Below are 23,517 nucleotides of genomic sequence, written 5' to 3' on the forward strand. Positions count from 1 at the left end.
TCCGTTTTAATGAGAAGTGTTTTTCTTCCTTAGTTGTTTCTGACCTCCTGTCTGTCTCTCCACTCCTTCCTTTGTTGTTGATGGTCTGTTGCAGAGAGAGTAGCTTGTTTCCATGGAAACAGACTGAGCCAGATGAGCTTGGTTACTGCAGTGTGTGTGTCGGTCTGTGTGTGTGTGTGTGTGTGTACACCTAGCTTTTGTTACCTTTTTAGGGCCTTTTCTGGTATAATCATCTCCCCTGTCAGGACCTGTAGTCCTTATGAGGACCAAAGCCCGGTTCTAACATCATTTTTTGGGTTAAGGGCTTGGTTTAAGGTTGAGGTGTGTGTAGGTGTGTGTGTGATGGCTGGTTTTGGCTCGAAAGAGAAGGAATGATGATGGATGAGGGTCTGATTCACTGGGCAGATATAATGAATGAACAGGGCTTGATGTGTGTCTGTGTCTCTGTTTCAGTCCTCAGCTGTAATTCCATCTTCTTATCAGTGTTAAAGTAGTGATTAAAATCACCACGGCAATCACGCCCAGGTCTCACCTAAAGGAGGAAGGGAAAGTGTGATTGAGCGTGTGTGTGTGTGTAGTTTAAGATGGCTTATGTCTGAGAATCACACTTCTCTGTCTTAGTTTTAGCAAAGATTTAAAGGTTAAAACTGGAGCTCCTTATATAAAACATGGATTTAATTTTCAGAAAAATACTCCTTGGAAAACTGTTCATTTGACAAAGATTTTCAGGATAATTTGATACCCACAGATAGACAGGAAGGACATTTTAGGATGTTTATTACTTAAGTGTTTATATGTTGATACAACTGACAAAATGTAGGTATCTGAGCCTTTAGTGTTGGGCATTTTAGTTTCTGAGAATAAAGTGGCACGTTCACAGAGAAGTAGCCACACTCCTCTGTGTGTGAAACACGTCTCACTTATTAATCGCACATTAAGCTTTTAGCATTTTTGGTGCTTTATTGTTACAGTTAGCATTGTTGCCTTGCAACGGGAAGGTCCTGGGTTTGATTCTCAGCGGGGGGCCTTTCTGTGTGGGGTTTACATGTTCGCCCCATGCGTGCATGGGTTCTCTCTGGGTGCTCTGGTTTCCTCCCACAGTCCAAAAACATGCAGGTTAGGTTAACTGGTGACTGTGTGTGCGTGGTTGTCTGTCTCTATGTGGTCCTGTGATGGACCTGCGACCTGTCCAGGGTGTCCCCGCCTCTCTCACAGTGACTGCTGGAGATAGACACCAGCTCCCTGCGACCCGGAAAGGAAAAAGTGGGGAAAGAAAAAGGATGGATGCATGAACAAAATGCTGATTATAGTGACGTAATCTTCTATGTTAATGACTGATCACGCATCACGTCAGAGCTGTCTTATCAGCTTTCTTCAGTGTTTCCATGACTCTGTTTTTGGTCCTGTTTAGTGTGTTAATGGTTGCGACGATCATTTTCCGCCATGCCTCCAAAGTGTGAAACATAGCGCACAAGTGGGCACAAATCCTTTGAAATAAAAGTTGCAGTGGACTATGAAACTATGAAACTCTCACTCGCTTGTTTAGTTATTCTAAATAAGCTGGATTTTCAGGTGCGCAGGTTTATGAAGACAACAGATTTAGACTCACATCTCTGCATGAAAACTAAACCCAGTTGCGTTCTTGACGCTGCAGGTTCGTCACCTACCGTTGTGTTTTTGACTTGTTCATTTTTTAAGAACGGAAGAGGTGCGACGTCTTACTAATGAGAATGTCTCTGTGTCTCTGCAGAACTCCCAGAAGAAAAGAGGAGCACGAACCGGCAACAAAGCTGACAAGAAGCCTGCTGCACAGGTACACACACACACACACACACAGTGCTGGGCGGTCCTCCAGTTGGTTCAAATAATCAATAAGAGGAACACAGCCTCATCTCAGCAGCTGAAGAAACCCAAACTTACTGGTTTTTATAAAAGCTGCCTTCTCTTGGAACTCCTGTTTGTGTCTGTGACCTACTTCCCTTTCAGGATAACACATTTGTCCAGACAGGTTGTGTGGAGTTTTAAACAGATAAATCAGCTGCTCCTTTTTTTGGGCTCTGTGTTGTTCTGCAGGTGTTTGCATCGAACTGGAAACAATGCACGCTTTTGAAACATTTTAAATCTTCTAAAATCAGGTTAATCAACTAATTTAACTTCCTAATCTGTCAGATAACAAAATTAGTCCAAGCATTGCCAAATAGTAATTGCTGAGAGTCAAAAAAGTTAATAGCTACAGGTGAAGAATTCACGAGTTATCGCTGAAAATGACGTCTGCAGCTCAGGGATTTCTCCCCTGAGCTGCTAACTCGAGCACAGACTCTCCTTCCAGACCACAGACCATAAATGGCTGTAACATCAGCAGCCCAGGCCTCGTTTAATGTGGTTGGAAGCGCTCCACGAGCCGTAAAACAAACACAGGCGCAGAGCTGCTTCTGGGGAATGTGTGGACCCGGTTACCTGAGGTCAGCTCCAGCAGCACGATGAAAGAGAAAACGTCAATGAGATTTATGTCGCTTTCATTTGAGAAACTTTTCAGTGAGTTTTTAACACTTTTTGTTTGAAAATCGACGCCTTTCGTAGAAAAGAAACCGGAAATATGAGGAATGAGTTGTTTTGACTTGTTCTGTTTTTGGCCACTAGGGGTCAGAAAAACGCTAAAACAGTTGTCTGACATATTACTTTTAAAAGTAGTTTTTTTTTACTTGCGTGGTAGTAGATTATTTACAATATATGTTCAACAGCACTAAACAAAGGTAAACTGCTCCTTCACTCTGTTCTGCATTTGGATTTATTTACCTTTTTATTTAGAATATTCAACTTTTTTACAATTTTTTTTTTCTACAAAATTATCAAATTAGGTTTTTTAAACCATTCATGAAACAGATAGCATTTGTTTTCTAAAATATAAACAGAAAAAATGTTGTTGTTTTTTTCCGTTTCTGTTTCTTTCACAGTTTGTATGTCAGCACTTTTTGGTTTTATATTTTCCAGAGAGGAAGTAAATATTTTTTGCAGATGATATGTGATGTCTGAGGCCGACCACTAATGAGAGTGTTTCCTGGAGTGTCTCTGCCCTTTCTCCTCGTTCTTTTCTCCCTCCAAGTCTAACGAGGAACAAACACAGTGCGACTCTGACTTCACCCGTTGGTTGCTGAGAGCCATAAGTTAGTCAAACAGATCTTTGTCTAAATATTTCTTTTTATAGTTTAGATCGCTCAAAAGAGAATAAGAAGCCGAGTCATTTCAGAGAAGCTGGAGTCGTTTGTGGTTCGGAAAATCTGATATTTACAAAGATGATTCAATCATCTCCTGCTTCACCCTGGATCTCCAGTGTTTTAAATCATCAGTCTGGATACATTTAAAGGTCAAAGTGTCATAGTTGAGCAGCTTGGAGGAAGTGATCTGAGTTTTATCTGTCCTGTCAGGATCTCTGTGTGACCTTTGACCCTGGACAAACTGAACTCCCTTCATCTCACTTGTTTTTCCACAAAGGTTTTAATCAGATTTATTTCTATTAAATGTTTTACCTTCTATTTTTAGTCATCTGATTTGAGCAAATCCCACAGATAGATTGTGTTTAATTATCAGTTTTTTGTTTTTGTTTGTTTCCCAACTCATGTTTAATGCATCAGCTTATTAGATTAGGGAATAAATATGTAAATAATGGACAGGAATACATTTTTATTATTATGTAAATTAGCCTGAAGGTGATTTTTATTTACCTGCCTGTGAGTTTCACATTAAAACTTCAAAGGAAGTCATTATTTCTTATTCATTAGAATTATTTACACACAAATGTGCTTTTTTATGACTTAAACACATCCACGGGAATATTATCAATAATTTGTGACACTTTTGTTTTTTGTTTTAGTCAAATTCCCTTTAGTGGGGAAATTTAAACTTGTCAAGCACTAAAATATTGTTTTCAGTCTTTAAATACCTCCGCCAGGGAGGTTATGTTACAGTAATATTGGTTTGTTTGTCTGTTAGCAGCTTTACTTAAAAACTAAAGAACAGTTTTTGATGAAATGTTCAGGAAATGTTGGTGTTGTCACAAAAAAACAAGTGATTTCATTTCGGTGCTGATCTGGATCCTACAGTTTTTTAATGACTCTGTGGCCTCTGATTGCTTCTGCTTTAATTTTATTTAAATTAATTAATTATTATTATTATATAAATGAATCATTTCTGTTGATGCTTTATTGTTAAATGCAGATGATATTTGTGTCACCCCGTCGCCTTTGTGTCCCTCTGTCCCGTCTCTGCAGGAGGACAGCTCCGACCTGAAGTGTCAGCTCCACTTTGCCAAAGAGGAGTCGGCTCTGATGTGCAAGAAGCTGACCAAGCTGGTGAAGGACAGCGAGGCCATGAAGGAGGAGCTGGCCAAGTACAGGTCGCTGTATGGGGACGTCAACGCCTCGCTTACCGTGGAGGAGGTGAGAGGACGAGGAGGTGTTTTACACCACAAACAGGATGTCTGGGAGAGTATGTTCAGACTGACCACAGCCAGGAAGTATGATCAGCAGAGAAGTCGTTAAACTTCACCTCTTTACTGCCTGAAATAAAACACTAATTTTCCTCCTTTTTACGGATTTCAACTCTTACCTTCCTCATGTTTGTGGCTAAAATAAAACAGTGTCATCAGGACATTATGTAGGTTTTATTTTGAAAGTGATCTCTTATTTTGCCACCAATAAAAACCTTAAAAGGCACATATGTACCCTTGGGCAAGAATGAACAGGAAAACTTTGCTGAGAGGAAGTAATTTTAGAACCGATCAAAACACTACAATGATTGAAAATATAAAAATATTTTACCTTAAACTATCCTAATTTGTAAAAATATGTCTCTGTGCCAGGGATATGGTTATGACTTTATGTCATTCTTACATCACTTTATCCCTCCCAGTCATGACTTTTAAATAGTAGAAGCACTTAAATGATGCTAACAGTCTGACAGGCTGGTTATTATGTTAAAATAGGAGAATCACTCGGAGGGAGGTGTGTAAATGCTTCTCTTCTTTGACTCTCTGCAGGTTGCCGACTCCCCGCACACCCGTGAAGCGGAGATCAGGGTTCACCTGAAGCTGGTGGAGGAGGAGGCCAACCTGTTGAGTCGACGCATCGTGGAGCTGGAGGTGGAGAACAGAGGCCTCCGGGCGGAGATGGACGACATGAAGGGAACACAAGGTTGGCCTGATTGTTAGCTGAGCATACACCCAGAAACAACATGTAGCATTTCTTTTATACCTCAGAAAGTTTATTTAAAGTTAATCTGTAAAGTATAAAAGCTAAAGAGTTTTTTTCCCCTGATTTTAATGGTTTTATAGTTGAATGATCCTTGTTCTCTCCATGTCATTGCTGCTAAGATAACTTTCGTCATTCGAGAGCTTGTCAGGTTTTCTGTATTCTTTGTTTGGTATTCAGTTGAAATAAAAATAATTATACAACACAGAAATTTATTTCAACCCTGTCACCTTCAGTGCAAAATTCATTTGTCAATGAATAAACTAATTAACGCCTGAGAAGTTGTGTTTATGCTGAAAGTGGGAAGGAAAATTATTTTTTTCTACTAGAATTCAAAAGTAAATGTCAGTATTAATTAATCTCTGTGTATTAACTGAAGTGCTTTCACATGGAAAATATGGCAGCACTTTTGCCTTTTTTGTCTTCCCTTTGCAAAAGAAACTATTAAGTCTTTTTCAGGTATTATGTGACCTTCACTTTTTCATTTTTAAACAAGTTTTAGATTATTATAGTTGCAGAATACATCTCATCTCCTGAGGTTAAATCTTTTTGTAACCTCTGCCTGCGTCTTCATCCCCAGATGGCCCTCAGGATCTTACAGGTGTTGGTGGGAGCCCGGGGGCAGGGCTTGGCCTCACAGGCGGGGCCGCGGTGCTCGGGGGAGGAGCTTCATCTGAAAACGTCATGGAGCTCCAGAGACACCTGCAGTTTGTTGAGGAGGAAGCAGAGCTTCTGAGGAGGTCTCTGATTGAGATGGAGGAACAGAACAAACTCCTGATGAACGAGATCAACCGCTATAAGTCTGAGCTCCCACCCGCAGCGTCCACGCTGTCGTCCAATTCACTGATGTCCCTGACAGACGGGCTGCTCAACGACAGCCCCTCGCACTCCATACAGGAAGGGGCGGTGCTTATCAGCACAGACGCCCTGACCCACGAGGAGGAGCTCAGAGTGGCGAGGCTTCAGATTGGAGAACTGAGTGGGAAAGTGAATAAGCTTCAGTACGAGAACCGCGTTCTTCTGTCCAACCTGCAGCGCTGTGATCTCGCTTCCTATCATGTTCCTTCCTCCTCCTCCTCCTCCTCCTCATTAAGACTGGCTCTGGAGACAGATGCAGAGGCAGGAGACTCGGCTGAATGCCTCCCCTTCAGGTAACTGTATATTTTCCTGTTTTGTCATGGGTAATAGCAAATAAATATGTTATAATATATGCCAATTGAATTTTCTTCTTTGAATAAAACACTATAAAAAAACCTGCACAAAAGCCAACTGTTATCAAATTCCAATCTAATATCTAGACTTAGACCATAATTACATGAAAAAGTGAGTAATTTAAAACAAGATCTATAATGCTACTTTCTGATCAGGTTCAATGTATGCTCCGTAAATCTACATCTAAAACCAGAAACCCCTCCAAGTCCGTGAAATATTACTGATTTGATTCTTCACGAAATGTGTGTGATTATATATGCAGTAAACCAGACAGCACTACACAGGTTCTTTCTGGAAATTTGATCTCAATTTTGATTTTCCAAGACCTGCACAGCTGGGGCCCTAAAGCGGTTGTAGAAAATGCATGTATATAAAATCCTTTCACATTCTTTCATGATGATGTGTAAGTCATGCTGATCGCACACAACTCTTCTGCACTCAAGGATGCAGAAAGCACAAGGCCCTTGTTTTAATTCGACAACAATAAGTACGAGTGACCTTTAGTTGTCCTGATTCTGTTATCCACCTGAAGGTGATTTAGGGGAAATATTTTCTTCCAGTGCAGCGCTTCAGCATCTGCAGAAAGAACATTCTGGAAAAACGCACTATGAGTCAGGGTTAAAGAAAACTGTGTAAATTAAATACAAAAGTACATGTGCTGACAACATTTAGGACAGGTTTTAAGACTAACGTGCTTTCCAACTCAATTTGAAAAGAACCAAATATTAATCAGCTTCAACATATACACATATGTTTTGTACACTTATGTCCTATACCTCAAAATATGAAGCAAACAAAAAATATACCTAGTGAGGGAAATAGATGATGAAGAAAAAGGTCATGTAGTGTTTTGTTTTTTTTTTCTTCCAGCCACTCCACATAAACCCAGAGTAAACTGACTTCAGCAACTCAAAGACACACCCAAAACCTACTGTTTATCAGCCTTATTTTATTTGAAACTGAAAAGTTAATCCAGGACAACATTCCCACAAAACTGTCGGTTCAGTCTTGGGCATTCTGTATAACTTTGCCAACATTTGGGAGGATTTAGTGCAGTAAAAATCCGTTCTAAAATCTCCTTTAGTGAAGCCAAGAGTCGTTTAAGAAGAGCTTTCCGTGTTTCTCCCTCAGCTCGCCCCATCGCAAAGAGCCTGTGGGGGGAGAGAACGAAGCCCTGGAGATCGATGAACAGAAGAAGAGGGTCGAGGACAACGCTGATCCAACAACTTCGCTCCCCGGGTGCCTGGGGCAGAAGGACCATGATGCCTTGTTGGCCATGAGGGACCAGGCTCGTTTGGTTTCCACTGCGATACAGCTACTGACCTCCCCCGAGTCCAACTGCCTGTCCTCGTCCCCTTCAGTGTATCACAAGGTCTGCAACAACGAGGCAGCAGAGCCGTGTGACCTGGAGAAACCTCAGGTACGCGTCCTTCGCTTGCTCTGGTTCTCCTCCCTGAAACGCTCCCATAAAACTATCAGGTTGTTTCACTTTGACTCACTTTAATCATTAAATCCATTTATCAGATTCCTCACATATCAGAAAGTACTTTTACAGCCATATCTCTTCACATCACAGCCTCCATGACCAATGTTTTTGATTTCAGTTTGCCAGTTTTGCTGATAAGCTGTCTCTGCAGCTTATCACTTATCGAATCATCATGTTCCCTTTCACTGCCAGCTCTGACTGGCAGTGAAATAAATTGAGTTTGTTTTTTGTTTTTCTCCTCCAGATTTCGGAGCTGTCTGATCTGAGAGACCACCCTCTGGTTGGTGCTCTGACCAGCAGGCTTCAGGCCCTGCACTCCCAGCTGCAGGCCTTCGTGGAGCAGGTAGACGGCCTGGGTAAAGCTCCATCAAGTGGGAGGGATGCCCAGTTGGAAGGTGCTTCCCCTCCACCCTCCCCTTGCGCCTCCATCCCCTGCTCTGGAGACGGCCAGGATCAAGAGAACCGAGCAGAGGAAAAGGTAAAAGATAAGAAGCACAATCCTCTCCTTCACTTCCTGTCACTATTTTTCTTGAGTTTATTGTCATTTCTTTATTCAGTGTTTCTTTCAGTTACTTTTTTTTAAACATTATTTTGGCTGACTGACACGCTCGACCCCATCCCAACGTGCTGCTTTAGTTTCTCTGCACGGTGAAAAATGCATTTACGCACAGCATGCTCAAATCTGACGTACCTCCAGCATAAGCCTGGCCATTACAAAAACATTCCTTTTGCCACATTATTCAAATTTATTTATTTATGGCCCTACTCATAAAGGACCAAGAAGACGGGAGTAAATGGATGTTTTGAGGCTGTCAGATTTGAGCTGTCAGTGTACAATCACCATATCCTCTGCATGCTGTTAAAATACCTCCTAACCTGTGTTTAAATGCTGCTTTGGGCCTCAAATGGAGCCAGTGGCTCAGACATAGTGAGGTTTTAAAATACCATTCATCCATTATTATATTTATATGTAGTTTATGTCAACTGTGGATGTGGATCTGTGCCTATTCATGTTCTAATGTGTATGGATTTATATTTGATTGAGGTGAGTTTGGCTGGGCTTTGTAGTGTTAGCTCTATGTGGTGGTTTCTGTTTCTACAACATCTGGTTAAACACAGAGACTAAGATGGAAACATTCAAGCGTTAAAGGTTTGCAATAGTTTTATCATTAGCACTCAGAATGTAGATACAGAAGTCAGCCAGAATTATTCAAATGTCAAATGGCACTGATGTTGCAGAAGTAATCAGAAAGAAAAACAGATGTCTTAAATCTGATTTTGGTCTAAGTTGTTTTACTTCATGAAGCCCATTTTCCATTTGAAACGCACCACTGGGATGTCTAAGGGTTCTAGCTGATTGTCAGTGTCTTATGATTTACTCTGAGCCTTTAATGAATCTTCAGCCCTACAGTGATCCGTATCAAATTCAATACAAGATCCACAAACGATCAAAGCACATCTGACTCAGCAGGGTCTCTATATCTACCTGACAGTCTTTCTATATGACTCCAGTCTTTTTTCTTGTCTCGATGGTTGGAAATGTTTTTAAAGAAATTCAGGAATCCATTATGATTTCTTTTAAAAAGTCACTACAGTGGCATTTAGGTTATTTCAGACTTAAATACAGACCTTTGGACTATGATGTTCTGCTTTAGCAACATTGTTCTGATCTGATTTAGTTGACCTGTTTGGAGGAAGTTGTGAATAAATTAGAAGTAACAACCTATAATGTTTAGACTCCATTAGAGGCCATTTCCAACCCCTTCAATCTCTCCTCCCCTCTCCTCCCTCTCTTGTCCCTCCTTTCTGTCTGCACGGGCACCATAATTGACCGCTTTCTGCACATAACTTTCCACTTTTTCACCTCCTAAACCTCCTTCTCCCACCATGTCACACCATCCTCTCACCTCATCACTTGTTTGTCCCTCTCCCTCATCATTTTCTTTCTGCTTTGACTCTCCTAACTGCCTTCCTCCATTCTTCTTTTTCCTCTTCTTCCTCCTTCCTTTCCTTCTGTAACTCTCGTTGTCATGTTGATCCTTTATCGTTCTTCTTTGCGCTCTTGTGTCCTCATCGATTCCAACATCGTCTACTCTCCCCTCAGCTGTTCATTCTCCCCTCCATCCTCCTTTTCTTTCTTTTTTCCACTCTCTCCTTCTCCTCCTTGACCAAGCTCTTTTTCCTCTACATTCTTTTCTTTGTCTTGTGAGTCATGTTTTGATTTTTTATTTTTTCCCCATGTTTTTTAATGGATGGACGCCATTTTGGTCGTCTTGTTTTTTCTTATTGTTGTGTTTGTTTGTTGTCTGTCATCTCCTCCCTTTTATTTTGTTTTGTTTTCCTCCTAAAAATGTCTCCTGCCCCCATCTCTACCTCTTCTTTTTTTCTGTGATTTTTTTTTCTGCTTTTGTGTTTGTTTTTGTTTTTTTTCTTCATTAACTTGCCCATGCATGCATGCAGCAGCCCGATTATAGGGACCAATCAGAGCCAGACGTGAACGACGGATCTAAGGACGGCAGCCACTCTGTCAGCAACGAGTCGCAAAATCAGCACCGCAGCCAGATGGAACCGGAGAAGGAGGCAGATCATGCGTTGGTGAGCTCAATCACGAACAACATGACAGCCACAAACCCATTCTGGAGGGCTGACATGTCTGCCTCAGTGCATCTCATGGCTCACAGCCAACACAACCTGAAACCAGTCTTCTAATACCAAAACTCAATCTTTCTTGTTAATTTAGAAAGACAAACATATAAAATATGGCTGCTCTTCAATCAAGCAGCTCCAGATTGTCGATAAGAATAAAAACTTGTTTAAACCAGTGATCACATGACAAACTAATAAACCACTAGTTGCGCTTGAGGTGTCACAGGTCATAATATTGTTGCTGATCTTATTGTTTTGGATTTTACTCATTCAGTACCACAAACAGGGTTTTCTGTCTGTGATGCTAAATCACTGATAAAAAGTGTGAAAACGGTTGCAGTAATAGAGTTGATTTTAATGTCTTAGTTTAGCTTTTTTGATGGTAGACTGGAAAGTTTTCTGCATTTGTTTAGTGTTTTAAGATTATTTATCGCCTTGTACCTTGTAGCTGTGACTTATTGTCCCATAAAATGAGCCGAGGCTCAGGTTTGGCAGATTACGCCAACTGAGTCTGATCCAGTAGGCTTGACAGGAAGATACACAGGGTTTCTGCAGTGCCTTAAAACATCATACGTTTAATAATCTTAATTTCAGATCTTAAATGTATTCAGATTTTCTATTTTAGGTCTTAAAATACGTCATTCACTGCTTCGTCCATCAGCGCTGTCAGCTTTTGTTCCTTCAAATGCACATTTACTGTGTTTTTAATGTTGTTTAATGTTTAATATTTACAAGTGGCATGTAGAGTCAGTGTGTTCCAGCTCCTGCGGTGTGAGGAGCGTGAAGGTGATGGTGTGGTACAGTAACATCAAACTCACTTTTAACTAAATAAGCTGTGGCTTCGCTGTCAGCCGGAGCGCTGACAGGAAGAAGGAACCTCTGTCTGTTTGACCTTTTGCTGGTGTGTCTCCATGGCAACCGGGGCTCCACTTCTCTTCATTCATGACGAAGGGGGCGGATGGGTCAGGGACACACAAATAAAATCATAGAGACAGAAAGGTAAAAGGCAGATACGGATAGAACACGGAGAGCCGAGTGGGAAACCAACTCCAGGCTTGTCTGTTTATCTAATAGGCGTAGGTTAGAATTTTGTTTCACTCAGATGCTGCTCCAAAAACCTGCCATTTAGTATTTGTGTTGATTAAAAAAGACCACCCTTCGACTAACACCAGCTACAACCTGGATGGATGGATGGATGGATGGATGGAAAGTGCTGTTAAGTGTGTATTTGTTCCTAGCTTGTTCTTACCTAGTTTTAGCTAATTCTACATTTTTAGCATGTAATATTAGCCTGTTGTCGCATGCTGACTTCCCTAACCCTCTTCACATATTTACTCTTGTGACACGCCTCCTGAAGCCACTGCACATTTGCACTGAGCAGTTGTTACTTTTTCACAGCAGCGACTCATTAAAAGTGCAGTTTCTCTGGCCCTCTGTGGAGGCAGTTAGCTGCAGGGTGGTGCTCCTGGCTGAGAGGGATGGAGGGCAGGAACTGAGCCCATCAGAGGGTAAAAAAAGGACATTAATGGTCCAGTCGGTACAGTCAGTCGATGGATTGCACTCACTAAGCAGCTAAATGAGCCGTGGGAGAGTGCATGAGGATAACTGCATGTGGTGGAGCTAAAATGAGATTTAAAAGGTGTTGTAGCACAAAAGTACTTTCATGTAGTTTTCACACTTTCTGAATTTATCATTTCAAACACGCAGCTTTTCTTTCTTTGTACCTTCTCCTACCATTATTACTGTGTTTTCTGTTTTCTTTTACTTATTTGTCCTCAAATGTTTTAATCAGTGTTTTGTTACATAGTTTTCTGTCATTCTTTCTTTCCCACAATTGTAGTTTTTGTTTTCTGTCTTTCTTCGTTTGTTGTTATTTTCTGACTTGTCTCCTTTGTCCTCCTGTCCATCCAGGCTGGTGTCCACTTGTCCAAAGCTGAGGAGTCACTTCAAGAAACTCAGGAGGAGCTGGAGAACGAGAGGCAGAATTACAAAGAAATCAGCCTCAAACTCTTCCAGGTCAGTTTGGAATAGAAATGAAAATACAGACCCTATGAAGAGAGAAGAAATGTTTTAAAAGCAGACCACCACCTCTCTATCTGTTTTATAATTATGTTTATTTATTCCTTATTACAAATACAGTTGCATTTCCTCATTTTGGCCCCTTTTTTAGATAATTGTCTAACTATGTACATTATTGTTTAGTGTTAAAGTTAAAACAAGCAGAACAGAAACTAAAATCAGCCAAACAGTAGCTGAAGCTAAAATCAGTAAGACCATACCTAAAAGCTAAATGTAACAAAAACTGTACCTTCAAGCTACTTCCAAGGTTAATTTTTTTTAAGAAATTGAAGTGATCTCAATGTATTTCTATGGGGAAAACGATTGTAAGTAAAATTAAATAAATCAGAAAGTATAAAAGTTAAAAGTACTAATAGTCCTTGCACTGTATTCCTGATCAAGCTAAACATTTTGATGTATGGTTAAAATAGCAAAAAAACGTACAGAAGAAACTATAAGCAGGAATTCACCCTCCACCTTACCTAAAAGACAGCAGTTGTTTGAGCTGCTGAACAGTTTCTGAATCCCTGAATGTGTTTCGCTCCCATTCAGATCCAGGAGGAGCACCAGAAGGCCTTACTGCGACGGGACTTCCAGCTGCAGAGTCTGGACCTCCAGGCTCGGCTTCAGCAGAAGCTGTGGACCCAGGAGAGGACTCTGCTGGTGCAGGAGTCCCAGCACCTTAAACAGGCTCTGTTGCTGCTCAGCCTCAAACTCCGCTGCTTCCTCAAACAGTGGAGGCTGGGCTGCAAGAAGGACGCAGAGTGGAAGGATGTTCTGGAGGTACGAGGGGAAAGAAATAAAGCTTTTATAAGCTGCTAGAGTTTTTATGTTAAAAAAAGAAACAGACTTTTTTGTATATCTGGACTCTGGTTAAACAGTATGACAAGTCTTAATGTTCTTTGAATGAATTGTTTTGTATGATTGAATATAACATGAGGTAGTAACCGGCTACGCTGCACTGTGATCCGATCTTTAGATGAACAGCCTGAACGACCTGTACGTGTTGTTGGAGGACGAAAACCTGTCCAGCCCCACGACCCAAACGGACAAGCGGGGTTCTGCGGATGAGCAGCCGCTCAGTCCAACTATAAAGGTAGACAGATCGCAGCATGTGTACACACACTCATACATGTGTGACTTTTAGTGACTGAAATACCCACCTGACACTGTGTAACATAACCTTAACCTAAAAACATATCATTACCTTGTTCCCACAGTATAAATAATGCCTGCCCCCCTCCACACACACACACACACAGATGCTTTAATGGAGTCCCTGTTTCCCTGCAGTCGAGTGCTGTGAGCAGCACTTTGGCGGACCTGCGGGTTGCGCTGCAGGATTTGAGCGCAGAGGTGAGGCAGGAGAGACAAGGCTCCCAGGAACTCACTCAGCAGTTTGCCAAGGCCAAGGCATCATGGGAAGTGGAGAGGACCGAGCTGAAGAGCCTCATCACACAGGTAACGGGGAAAATGTCCTGACTTTAGAAGACTATAAGCTAGCGTGTTACAGTTGAACTATTTAGAAATGTCTAACTATGAACTAAATTTTGAAATCACTTTGCTTTTAACAACCAAATAAGACAGCTTCTTATAAACAAAGGACAGCAAACAATGTGGGAAATCAATAGGGAGAAGAAGAAGATGAATTCAGCAAGTTTTTGCTGCTGAAGTCAGTTTTAAAAACTATTGAGTTATGGGGTATACTTATTTTTTCAGACACTGAAACACTTTTATTTTGGCTCATGTAACAGACTTGTATATTGCCTGCCTGGTGGCTGATTTGGCCCTCCTCAAACTGAAAACAAATGACTTCCTCAAGCGTTGCTGAACAGTCGGAGCAGACTTTATCTTTCAGGGTAGGAACCTTAAAGAGACGTGAGATCAGTTAAAACATTTCAGGCAGAAGTTGACAACAGGTGCTAGAGCAGTATAAAACATTATTTAAAGCATTAAACCTGTTCTAATAAAAAACCCTCAAAATAAAGTCTGAGCCTGGATATTTGTATCATAAAGCCCCTTTACATTTCATCATAACCTCCATCTGTCAGGTGGTTTTTTTGTCTATATAAACCGTTTTATCTCTTACTGCCTTTCTGTCTCGTCTACAAGCTTTGAGTAATGACTTTATTACCCACACACACACACACACACTCCCCACTACCTTTATCTCTCTGTTTCATAACAGCAGCTGAAGCAGTAATACTTTTAATTACCAGCCTCTGAGATGTGTAATTGAGCAGATGAAAGAGAGATAAATTAAAGGAGGCAGAAGGCCTGTTAATATTGGACACTTTTAAAAAGACCTTCTAATTTCTGAGTATATATATGGTTCTGGCCTGCTGTCATATTAGTAACAAGATATATGTAGAAAATTTCTTCAAACTGCAGTCCTCTTTATTTCCGCCTGTAAGACCGATGTCTTCGTATCGGACAGAACGTTGCTCTGAAAGAGCTTAAGCTTTCTTCCTGCAAAGATTTGTAAATTTGCATTAGCTACCCGCAGAAACCCACCTCTCCTCACTTGTCAAAGTAAAAATAATGCGCTGAAAACTGATGGAAAAGAGCACAAAGAGGTTTTATAATGCAGCCAGTGTTCCAGCACCGGAGGATCTTCTCAGCGTTATCTTGGTCCGTCCAGCACCCAGATTCAATAAGATTCACAGAGATGCACACAAACACTGAGAGTCATCATTAATCATCGTCATGTTCGGAGCTATTCAGGCCTCATGTTGAGCTACAAGATCATTTGTCTTCTGTTAGCCAATGGTGGACAAGAGCGGCATTAGAAAGAGACAAGATGCTTTCCCCGTTTCCTTAAAGTGACACTCATGCAGATTTTAATGAGGGGAGATGTGCAAAAAAAATCTCTTTATGAATCATTTTGAACAAAATGGTTCATTGTATGTTTCCAGCGCTCTGTATGTTAGTGTAAGAATTTTAAAACAAATCCTAAAATCTACTTGTACCCAATGTAAAGAATATAAAATGGGGATAATGTGAACATGTCAGTAGTAGTAGTTGTAGTATTTTGTATGGCTTGGAGGCGTGAAAGAGATGATTTACCCAAACCTAAAAAAAACAGGGCATTGCAGTAATTTAAACATGATGACACAAATGAATGGATTATTCCTTCCAGTTCGGCAGGAGAGACCATAAGTCACAGTTTAGAAATGTTACTTAAATGAAAGAAACAGGAACGAGACATAGATTCTACATGGAAGTCAAAGCCAAGAGATGAATTAAATTTTACACCAACATTTTGAATGCTGGACTTGGGAGTTGTGCAACAAGAAGCAAGAGCCTGACTGATTTCTGTATAGAGTATTTGTGTTTTTTTAACCTACATATCACAATTGCAACCAATTTCTCTAATTCTTCACAACATAAAGTATTCCATCAGTTTGCCAAACTACCTGACCTCATCAGTGCCACAGCTTCCCTGGCAGCCAACAGCGGATCCCACAGCTGTCATTTCAACGAACAAGTCAACTCCGTCCAAGCTGTCAGAGCGTGACAGGAAATTATCTTCACTGTTCAGCTTCATAAACACACACAGTCAGCAAACTGCAAATGATGGCTGGGGGGGCTTTTAAAACATCCAGGACAACACAGTTTTCCTTTCTGCTGAAGAGCTGAGGTTTCCTTCAGATCGTACGGGTCAGTCAGTCATCCTCCCTGATTGTAGGAGGCGTCACAAACACCTGCCGTTTGTTCATTTGCAAATCTAACACAGGTGGAAAGGAGAAAAGCTAAGCTGCTCGTTTCCTTTCGAGGTGCAGCCTAACCAGTGCGGGACTCTTGAATTGTTTCTGATTCACCGCCTTGATGCTTACATGTGGGCGTATAAAACCCATTTGATGGAGGAACGTTTTGCTTGTTTCAGGAGACATTTTAGCTGAGGCGAGAATAAAGACTCGAAACAGGGTGAACCAAGCAGCCCCACTGTTTCTGAAGACAGTAAAAAGATGACACCTCATGTGGTTTGTACATGAAAGCAAATAGATCCTATTTCTTTACTTTTACTTTTCTCTTTATAATCTGAAGCTTTTTTTGTAGTTTTAAGGTCAAACAGCTATGATTAATATATGAAATGTTTGTCGAGAATCATTTAAAACTTCAGAGCTTTCATTTTAAATTTATAGACTGCAAAGAAGTCAGCCATTTACCTCACTACTGTATTTGTTATTATGTAATATCGAGGCTGTTTCTGTTTATAATCCTGACACACTTTTAGTCTCTCAGGAATGTTGTGGCTTGTGTTTGGCTCAGACTAACAGTTGATCACTGCTGTGGGGTAAAAATAACAAGAACACATAGCGTCAGGATGGCGGATTTCTTTAAATAAATTTCACAGCAGAAAAAAATATCTTCTCCAGAAATAATATATTTAGGAAAACAGATGACTCCTTTGGACTCAGTTCTATTAATGTTTCCCTGTTTTTATTTATTCTCCTATGTTTTCAAACCAGTAAATTATAGTTAAAGCAGTTGGATTTGTTTATATGAATAATTAACAGAAAAACAATGTTAATAACGTTACAATTTATTGCATTATAAAGGCTTTACACCGAAATCTTTTGCCACTTTTTTTGTTAATTTACACATACAGGACAAATTTTTGTTACAAAAGAAATGTAGCTTTTGTCTAAAATCTTTTCCCACTACATGTTGAATTTCTTCATCGAGTTATTTATAATTTAATCTTTGTAATACCCAATAACTTTGCTGGGTTCAGCTAGGTGTTTGCTGTCACAGCGTGTTTATATATTCCTATAAACTGTCTTTATTTCCATGAGATTATTGTTGAAAAGTCATATTTAAATGAAGAAAATGCAAGCCTATGCATTTCTTCAGGATCTAATTAAATGTTTTTTATAGCATGACTGACTTTAAAACAAAAAAATACATTTTCAAGTCGGTCAAAGGGGCTGTGTGACTTCTTTGAACGTTTCAGCTACCCAAACAGAGGCAGCTGAACTTGCTGAATCTTAAGCAGCAAGTATTAAATCAGAAGCTTAGGATGGAACAATAAACACCAGTCATCCAGAGAAACTGCCTCCATTTTACTGCCTGAGCAGTTAACCTCGGCGAGATGAGGCTCTCATTAGGCCGTGTTCGTCAATAACAAGAAATACAGTGTTGCCACGAGAGACGGGAGTCGGGCTGAGTGTGTTTCACTGTGACTGGTTGGCTGACGGTACCATTAACACCACACACAGATGTCACGGAGCCAGACGCATCAGGACAGAGCGAGGATTGATGGGTCTGGGAGGTGTGGCTGTGGCTGAGCGTTCGTCTGCGCCCGTTTGTCAAACTGATGGGCCTGCAGTGTCGACTGTGTGCAGCGCGCGGCTCAGACACAGACAGGAAAATGTAAAACTGCTCATAAATATTTTAGGCGATGCCACCTACAGGCTCTGTGACAGCAGGCGAGAAGGGGGGTGGGATAGCTGAAAGAAGGGGGTGAGAAATCTGCAGGGACGACAAGTGATGAGATGGGGTAGAAAAGGGGTTAGAAGGAGGAGAGAAGTTAAACAGCAAGGAAGCCGTCAGGGGGGAAAAGACAGGAACGTGGAGGAAGACAAAGCATGCATTAATTCTGGGACTTCCCTTTTATGAATGTATGAAGCCCATTAAAAGTTGGATTCCTGACAGTTATTATTACCAGGATTTGTTTAGATTGTGTTTCATTGTGTCTGTTTTCATTGAATGAATTCAGACACAAACTCCTGAGTGGAAGATTTGTGTTATTACCCAAAGGCAATACTCAAATATCTTTAAGTATTTTCACTTTGAACATTTTTAATATTTGCTTTTGAACCTTCTACCCCTCTGTTATTGTTTTATAACTAGTAGTGACTGAACAGATTACATTGTTTCTGAGGAATATTTTATTATTGTGTGAATGCTAAATCAACATTCACACCATTGTTTCCCTGCTTTTTTATTTCCCTGTACATGTTTTTTTTTTTTGCAATCTAATGGCTTCTGCATGCTTTGTGCTATTTTAGCCAGTCATGTATCAAAATGTTCAGTTTATTCAGAAGATGGATGCTCTGATTTTTGTTTTTTGTAACTTTTATGCTTTTCTAAATATTTTAATTTATTTGCAAATCTTTTCCTGTTGAAATGCAATTCCTTTAAAAACATTGTTCTTATTGAAATTTGCTTCAGCGTACTTTCTTCACTTTTGTCTTCTTATGTTACTTTTAGTTGTTAAATACAGTTGTGCTATCAGCTTTTAGCTAACCTTTTGCTACTTTTAGCTAGCAGATATAGATTCTTTTATTATAATTCTGTCTGAAACAGAATTGGTTTTCTCACTCACTGCATTTGTCAAGTTTGCTTTTTGCGGAAAAAGAAGCAAAACTTTATTGAGGGTTCTGCTTTATGTCGTCCAGCTTGAGAGCAAAGCAGGCAAAGCGACAGCAGCCCTGTCCTCCAGCGAAGCACTGGACCCCATCGACCTGAAGGTGGCGCTCAAAAAGGAACGTGAGGAACACCAGCACCTCCTCGCTGAGTCCTACACAGCTGTGATGGACCTCACTAAACAGGTAAATATGAACACATAAAATCCTGTAACCTGGCACAAATTGAGTAAACATTAAAAGCATAAACCAAGAGTTAAGTTGAGATTTGGAAACCTGTTCAGGTAAAACGAAAAATGCAAACCTGTTGTTTATCATATATAAACTCAGCAGTGAAAACATGCACATTTGCTCCAACTTGCCTCTCATTTTTCTGTTCGTGTCTCCTGATTTCTTTGCCTCGTCCGACCTGCGGAACCGATCGAACATTCTGTCGATCAGCTTCAAATCGGGGAGAGGAACTGGAGCAGGGAGAAGCTGGAGCTGCTGGAGAGGTTCAGTCAGGAGAGAGCTCAGTGGGAGCAGAGAGTGAGGGAGGAGAAGGTACGACCAGCAGCTTTTTCTATCAGTGTGAGAAATGTTGAGAGGTTTTCCTGAGATACTGGGAAAGGAGTATATCAAATCAGAGGGGTGACTTTGTTTAACTCAGACTTTATTTCAGGGCTGGCCAATCCTGGTCCTGGAGGGCCACTATCCTGCATGTTTTACTTGTTTCTCTGCTCCAACACACCTGATTTAAATCAATGGGTGATTAACAGGCTTCTGCAGAACATGAAGAGGTCATTTAACCACTGAATCAGGTGTGTTGGAGCAGAGAAACAAGTAAAACATGCAGGATATTGGCCCTCGAGGACTAGGGTTGCCCACCCCTGCTTTATTTCATTTAAACTTGACTATTGTATCAGGTTGTAAAAATCACCATTTAAATGTTATGAGAAAACCATTCTGTCCACTCAGATGACTGCCTCTGGGTTTTTTTTTTATCCTAGGCTTGTTTTGTGGAAAGTGACAATAACTACACAGCTTTAGCTGATCTTGAAAACATGATTGTTCATATCTGCTGATTAAACAGCATCACATTCGCCACCGAGCTGCTGCAACATGTCAGGGAGGAATGACGAGGTTCTGCATAAGGTTGAAGTACTACAAACTTTACTGAGGTACCAGAGGTGCAGTCAGACTTCCTCTGAGGTTTTTACACCAACTTTTCTCACCTTTTTCCTTTCTTTACCAACCGTTTCTCACCTCTCTCTCCTCTTCCATCCTCTTTTCTGTTCAGTCATTGGTTAAAGCCTGCAGAGACACAGTTTGAGCCTCTCTGTGTTTGCGTCCCGCTCAGTCACCCACGGCTCTCAGGTGCTTTCACTCTTCCTGTGAAACTGATGGCCGTTCAGACACTTCTGACATTTATTCGTGGCGCTCCAGTTCGTGCAAAGTTTGCTGGGCTGTGCAGTTGATATATCAGTTTGTGGTCCCTATTGTTAAAAATAAACAGCATTTTTATGTCTCCTTTTTGAAGACGTATTTTCCCAGGTACCACTTAGTGAAGCTGAAGTAGCAGACCATCTATAAAGCTTTCTGTGAGCACACGTTACTCATCCCGACAGTTTGGGCTTCGGCTCACTGAGCTGCAGGTGGAAGTGAAAATGTGCATCAGCACAACTAAGCACATTAACTGCAGATGTAATTCTTCCTTCTTACAATCTTCCTCATTCTTTCTCTTTACTTTGAAAGGAAATTACTTCTTAGCGTCAGCTCAGCCCCTCAAGTGTGAAACCCACTGAGTCAGCATCATCTGTGTGGGTGTGTGTTTGTGTGTGTGTGTGTGTGGGGGGGGTTCTGTCACAGACATATTACAGCAAAGTCTCCTCTTCTAGTCAAAACATTTGGAGAGGAAACAGAAGCGAAAAGTAGAATCCTGAAAGAGTAATAATGACCACATAATTCAGGTCATTTAAATGGTAATTAGTTACCCGAAAACAAGTGATTTCCTTTCGGCTGACAGGTTTGTTTTTCCTCACAGTCGAAGCCGCCGGGTGATGAATCGGCCGCGGACACAGCTGTTACTAATGGATCAGCATTACCAAGGTAACGACTGAGAAGCTCTGCTGTTTCTACTGGTTTGACTGTGACCATTTCCATTAATTAAACTCTGTTAATAATTGGTACATTATTAATGCTCCTATAAAAAGCTGTCGTGTGAATGTGTTATTGTGACAGCGTAGCCTGACTTCTCCCTCATTAACTCTTCTGTTTAAAGGATCAAGTCTACACTAGAACTGGAGGGCCCAGATTGCAACCAAACTGACAGTCAGGAGGAGAAAGCCCAGTTTGACGCCTCCCTTTTTTGCACTCACACCGAGCTTGGTCACATGACCAGGAAGAACTGGACCTACCTGAGCAATGAGGTTTGTAGTTTGTTCTTTTAATGTATGAACTTTGAGCGCATTTTTTGTTTTACAGGTAAACAAAGATGGTGTTAAATTACGCCACTATATTTAAATGTTTTCTCTTGCTTCAGACTCCAGAGATCATGGACACTTGTAAAACCTGGGATGGTCCCAGCGGCTCACACAGCAGCTCCATAACATCTCAGCCCGATCTGGAATATGTGCAGCGGAGCTACACTGCTCCCGATCGCACCGGTATTCGTATCTACTACAGCCCCCCAGCTGTGAGGCGCATGGAGCACCGGAGAAGGAGCCGGGAGACCACAGATCTTCATCACATCCAAACTGGGAGCTTCTCGCTGGAACACAACGACACAGACACTGGTTTGGCAGCACTGAACACCGCTGACAGTCAGCACCAACAACCTGCGTCCGCTTTTACTTCTTCCTATGAGCAATGGCTGAGCTCGCTGTCCAAGCAGCACCGAGAGCTGCTGGAGAGCAGAAGTAGCTGCATTTCCAGTTCCATGCCCAGCATTATTATTAACAGCGTGGGCAGTGGGGCCGCTAACAGAGTGGTTGATGGGATGACGTCCACTTCTCCGTTCCACAACCTGGAGATTGGAGAGATTTCAGCCAACTTAAGTGACGACATGAAGGAGATGACTAACTGCGTCCGTCAGGCCATTCGCTCTTCTTCTCTGGAGAGGAAATCCAGCAAGGAGCCTGGGAGTCAGGTAGGGCTTTTCTTTATCATTCTTTTTGGAAACATGTCAAATTAATGTGATTAAATTTTCCATCAAATCCATTCTGATTGTTCTTCCCCATCCAGGCTGTTGGTGTGTGCACCAGGTCGACACAGACTGCAGCTCAGTCCGTCAGCATTGGGCTTCAGACTGAGACGTTTCCCAGCAGCAGGGCGACAGGACTACACACCAAAGCTTGGTCTCCTCGTCCTTCATCAACAACCTCCTCCTCGCTGGCGTCGGCCCGAACTCGGCAGATCTCAACGTCTCTGGATAAAGTTCACAGCCGTATTGAGAGGCCGTGCTGCTCGCCCAAGTATGGATCTCCAAAATTACAACGCAGAGTGTCGTCCGGTAAATGCTATTTTCTCAATGTTTTTTTAAAGCCAGTTTCTAAAAATCGTAGAACTTTTTGAATAGTGACAGAGCTAACTTTTGTTTTCAGGCTCCACCTCCAGACTGGATGGGACGTCCTCCAACAGGGACCGCAGCCTGTGGAGCCTCCAGCAGAGATCCATGAGTGGAGGTGGGGGTTCTGCGTGGGCCCGCTCCACCACCACGAGGGACAGCCCCGTCCTGAATGGCCTCACCGATGGCCTCTCCAGCCTTTTCAGTGTGGTGGAGCACTCTGGAAGCACAGAGTCACTTTGGAGGAGTGAAATGGGTAAGACTTTAATAAGTAACTGAAAAAAAGAAACCCTTTATGTTTTTGGCAAAACCTTCTATGTTAAAGTCTTCAAATCTATAGTTTTTAACTGTGAATCAACTTATCAATGTTCAGAAATGCAGATAAATGTTCTTTATCCATAGAGGGCAGAATTCTACTGAATTCTTGTCTTATTTTTCATTTTTACTTTACGAGATGAGATCTCAGTTCTGTGTTTTTTAACACCCGCCTCTGATCCCTGTGCTGCATCAGGACCCAGCCAGACTGCCAGCCCAGCTCGGCAGCCTCCCGCTGCAGGAAAACCCTCCGGAGCGACAGTCTGTGGATCGGACTCCAGCTCTCAGAAGTATGGAGGGCTGGTACAGGAGTTCTTCAGGAACGTCTGCAGCAGTCGTAGCCCAGGAGGAGTCCCCCTGCCTGGGGAGAAGACACAAAGAGACTCCCTTGGCAGCCCTGGAGGTGCAGGTGTTTTGGGGAGTTTCGGCAGCATGGATGAACCCAAACCGGACTGTGTTTTGGTGGGAAGCAACGACAACGTGACCAGGATCGTTAATAAGAGGTTTATGAGACAAACAGCTGGGGAGGAAATGATCAGCATCATGGGAGGAGGGAAGGAAACGAGCAACGCCGTGGCTGCAGGAGCAGGGGTGGAGGTGAGTTTCTTATTAAACTCTGAAGCACCACAGTTGTGTTCT

At 41.7% G+C, this 23,517-nt stretch overlaps 1 protein-coding gene across 2 annotated transcripts in view; it reads left to right on the plus strand.

Annotated features, from left to right (window-relative positions):
* soga1 (suppressor of glucose, autophagy associated 1) overlaps window positions 1-23,517 on the plus strand; it is a 76,426-nt gene that overhangs the window by 47,738 nt on the left and 5,171 nt on the right. The window contains exons 5-23 of one of the 2 annotated variants that reach the window (XM_017411321.3): window positions 1,751-1,813; window positions 4,269-4,436; window positions 5,036-5,189; window positions 5,827-6,397; window positions 7,590-7,878; window positions 8,189-8,422; window positions 10,405-10,539; window positions 12,502-12,606; window positions 13,201-13,431; window positions 13,628-13,744; window positions 13,942-14,109; window positions 19,053-19,205; window positions 19,461-19,562; window positions 21,043-21,107; window positions 21,280-21,427; window positions 21,541-22,146; window positions 22,242-22,509; window positions 22,601-22,819; window positions 23,075-23,475. In XM_017411321.3, coding sequence (XP_017266810.1) covers window positions 1,751-1,813; window positions 4,269-4,436; window positions 5,036-5,189; window positions 5,827-6,397; window positions 7,590-7,878; window positions 8,189-8,422; window positions 10,405-10,539; window positions 12,502-12,606; window positions 13,201-13,431; window positions 13,628-13,744; window positions 13,942-14,109; window positions 19,053-19,205; window positions 19,461-19,562; window positions 21,043-21,107; window positions 21,280-21,427; window positions 21,541-22,146; window positions 22,242-22,509; window positions 22,601-22,819; window positions 23,075-23,475 — 4,197 coding nt within the window. The remainder of the gene's footprint in view (window positions 1-1,750; window positions 1,814-4,268; window positions 4,437-5,035; window positions 5,190-5,826; window positions 6,398-7,589; window positions 7,879-8,188; window positions 8,423-10,404; window positions 10,540-12,501; window positions 12,607-13,200; window positions 13,432-13,627; window positions 13,745-13,941; window positions 14,110-19,052; window positions 19,206-19,460; window positions 19,563-21,042; window positions 21,108-21,279; window positions 21,428-21,540; window positions 22,147-22,241; window positions 22,510-22,600; window positions 22,820-23,074; window positions 23,476-23,517) is intronic. The other variant, XM_017411323.3, reaches the window with a different exon arrangement.

Source organism: Kryptolebias marmoratus, linkage group LG8 (assembly GCF_001649575.2).
Source record: "Kryptolebias marmoratus isolate JLee-2015 linkage group LG8, ASM164957v2, whole genome shotgun sequence".
Taxonomy (NCBI): Eukaryota; Metazoa; Chordata; class Actinopteri; order Cyprinodontiformes; family Rivulidae; genus Kryptolebias; species Kryptolebias marmoratus.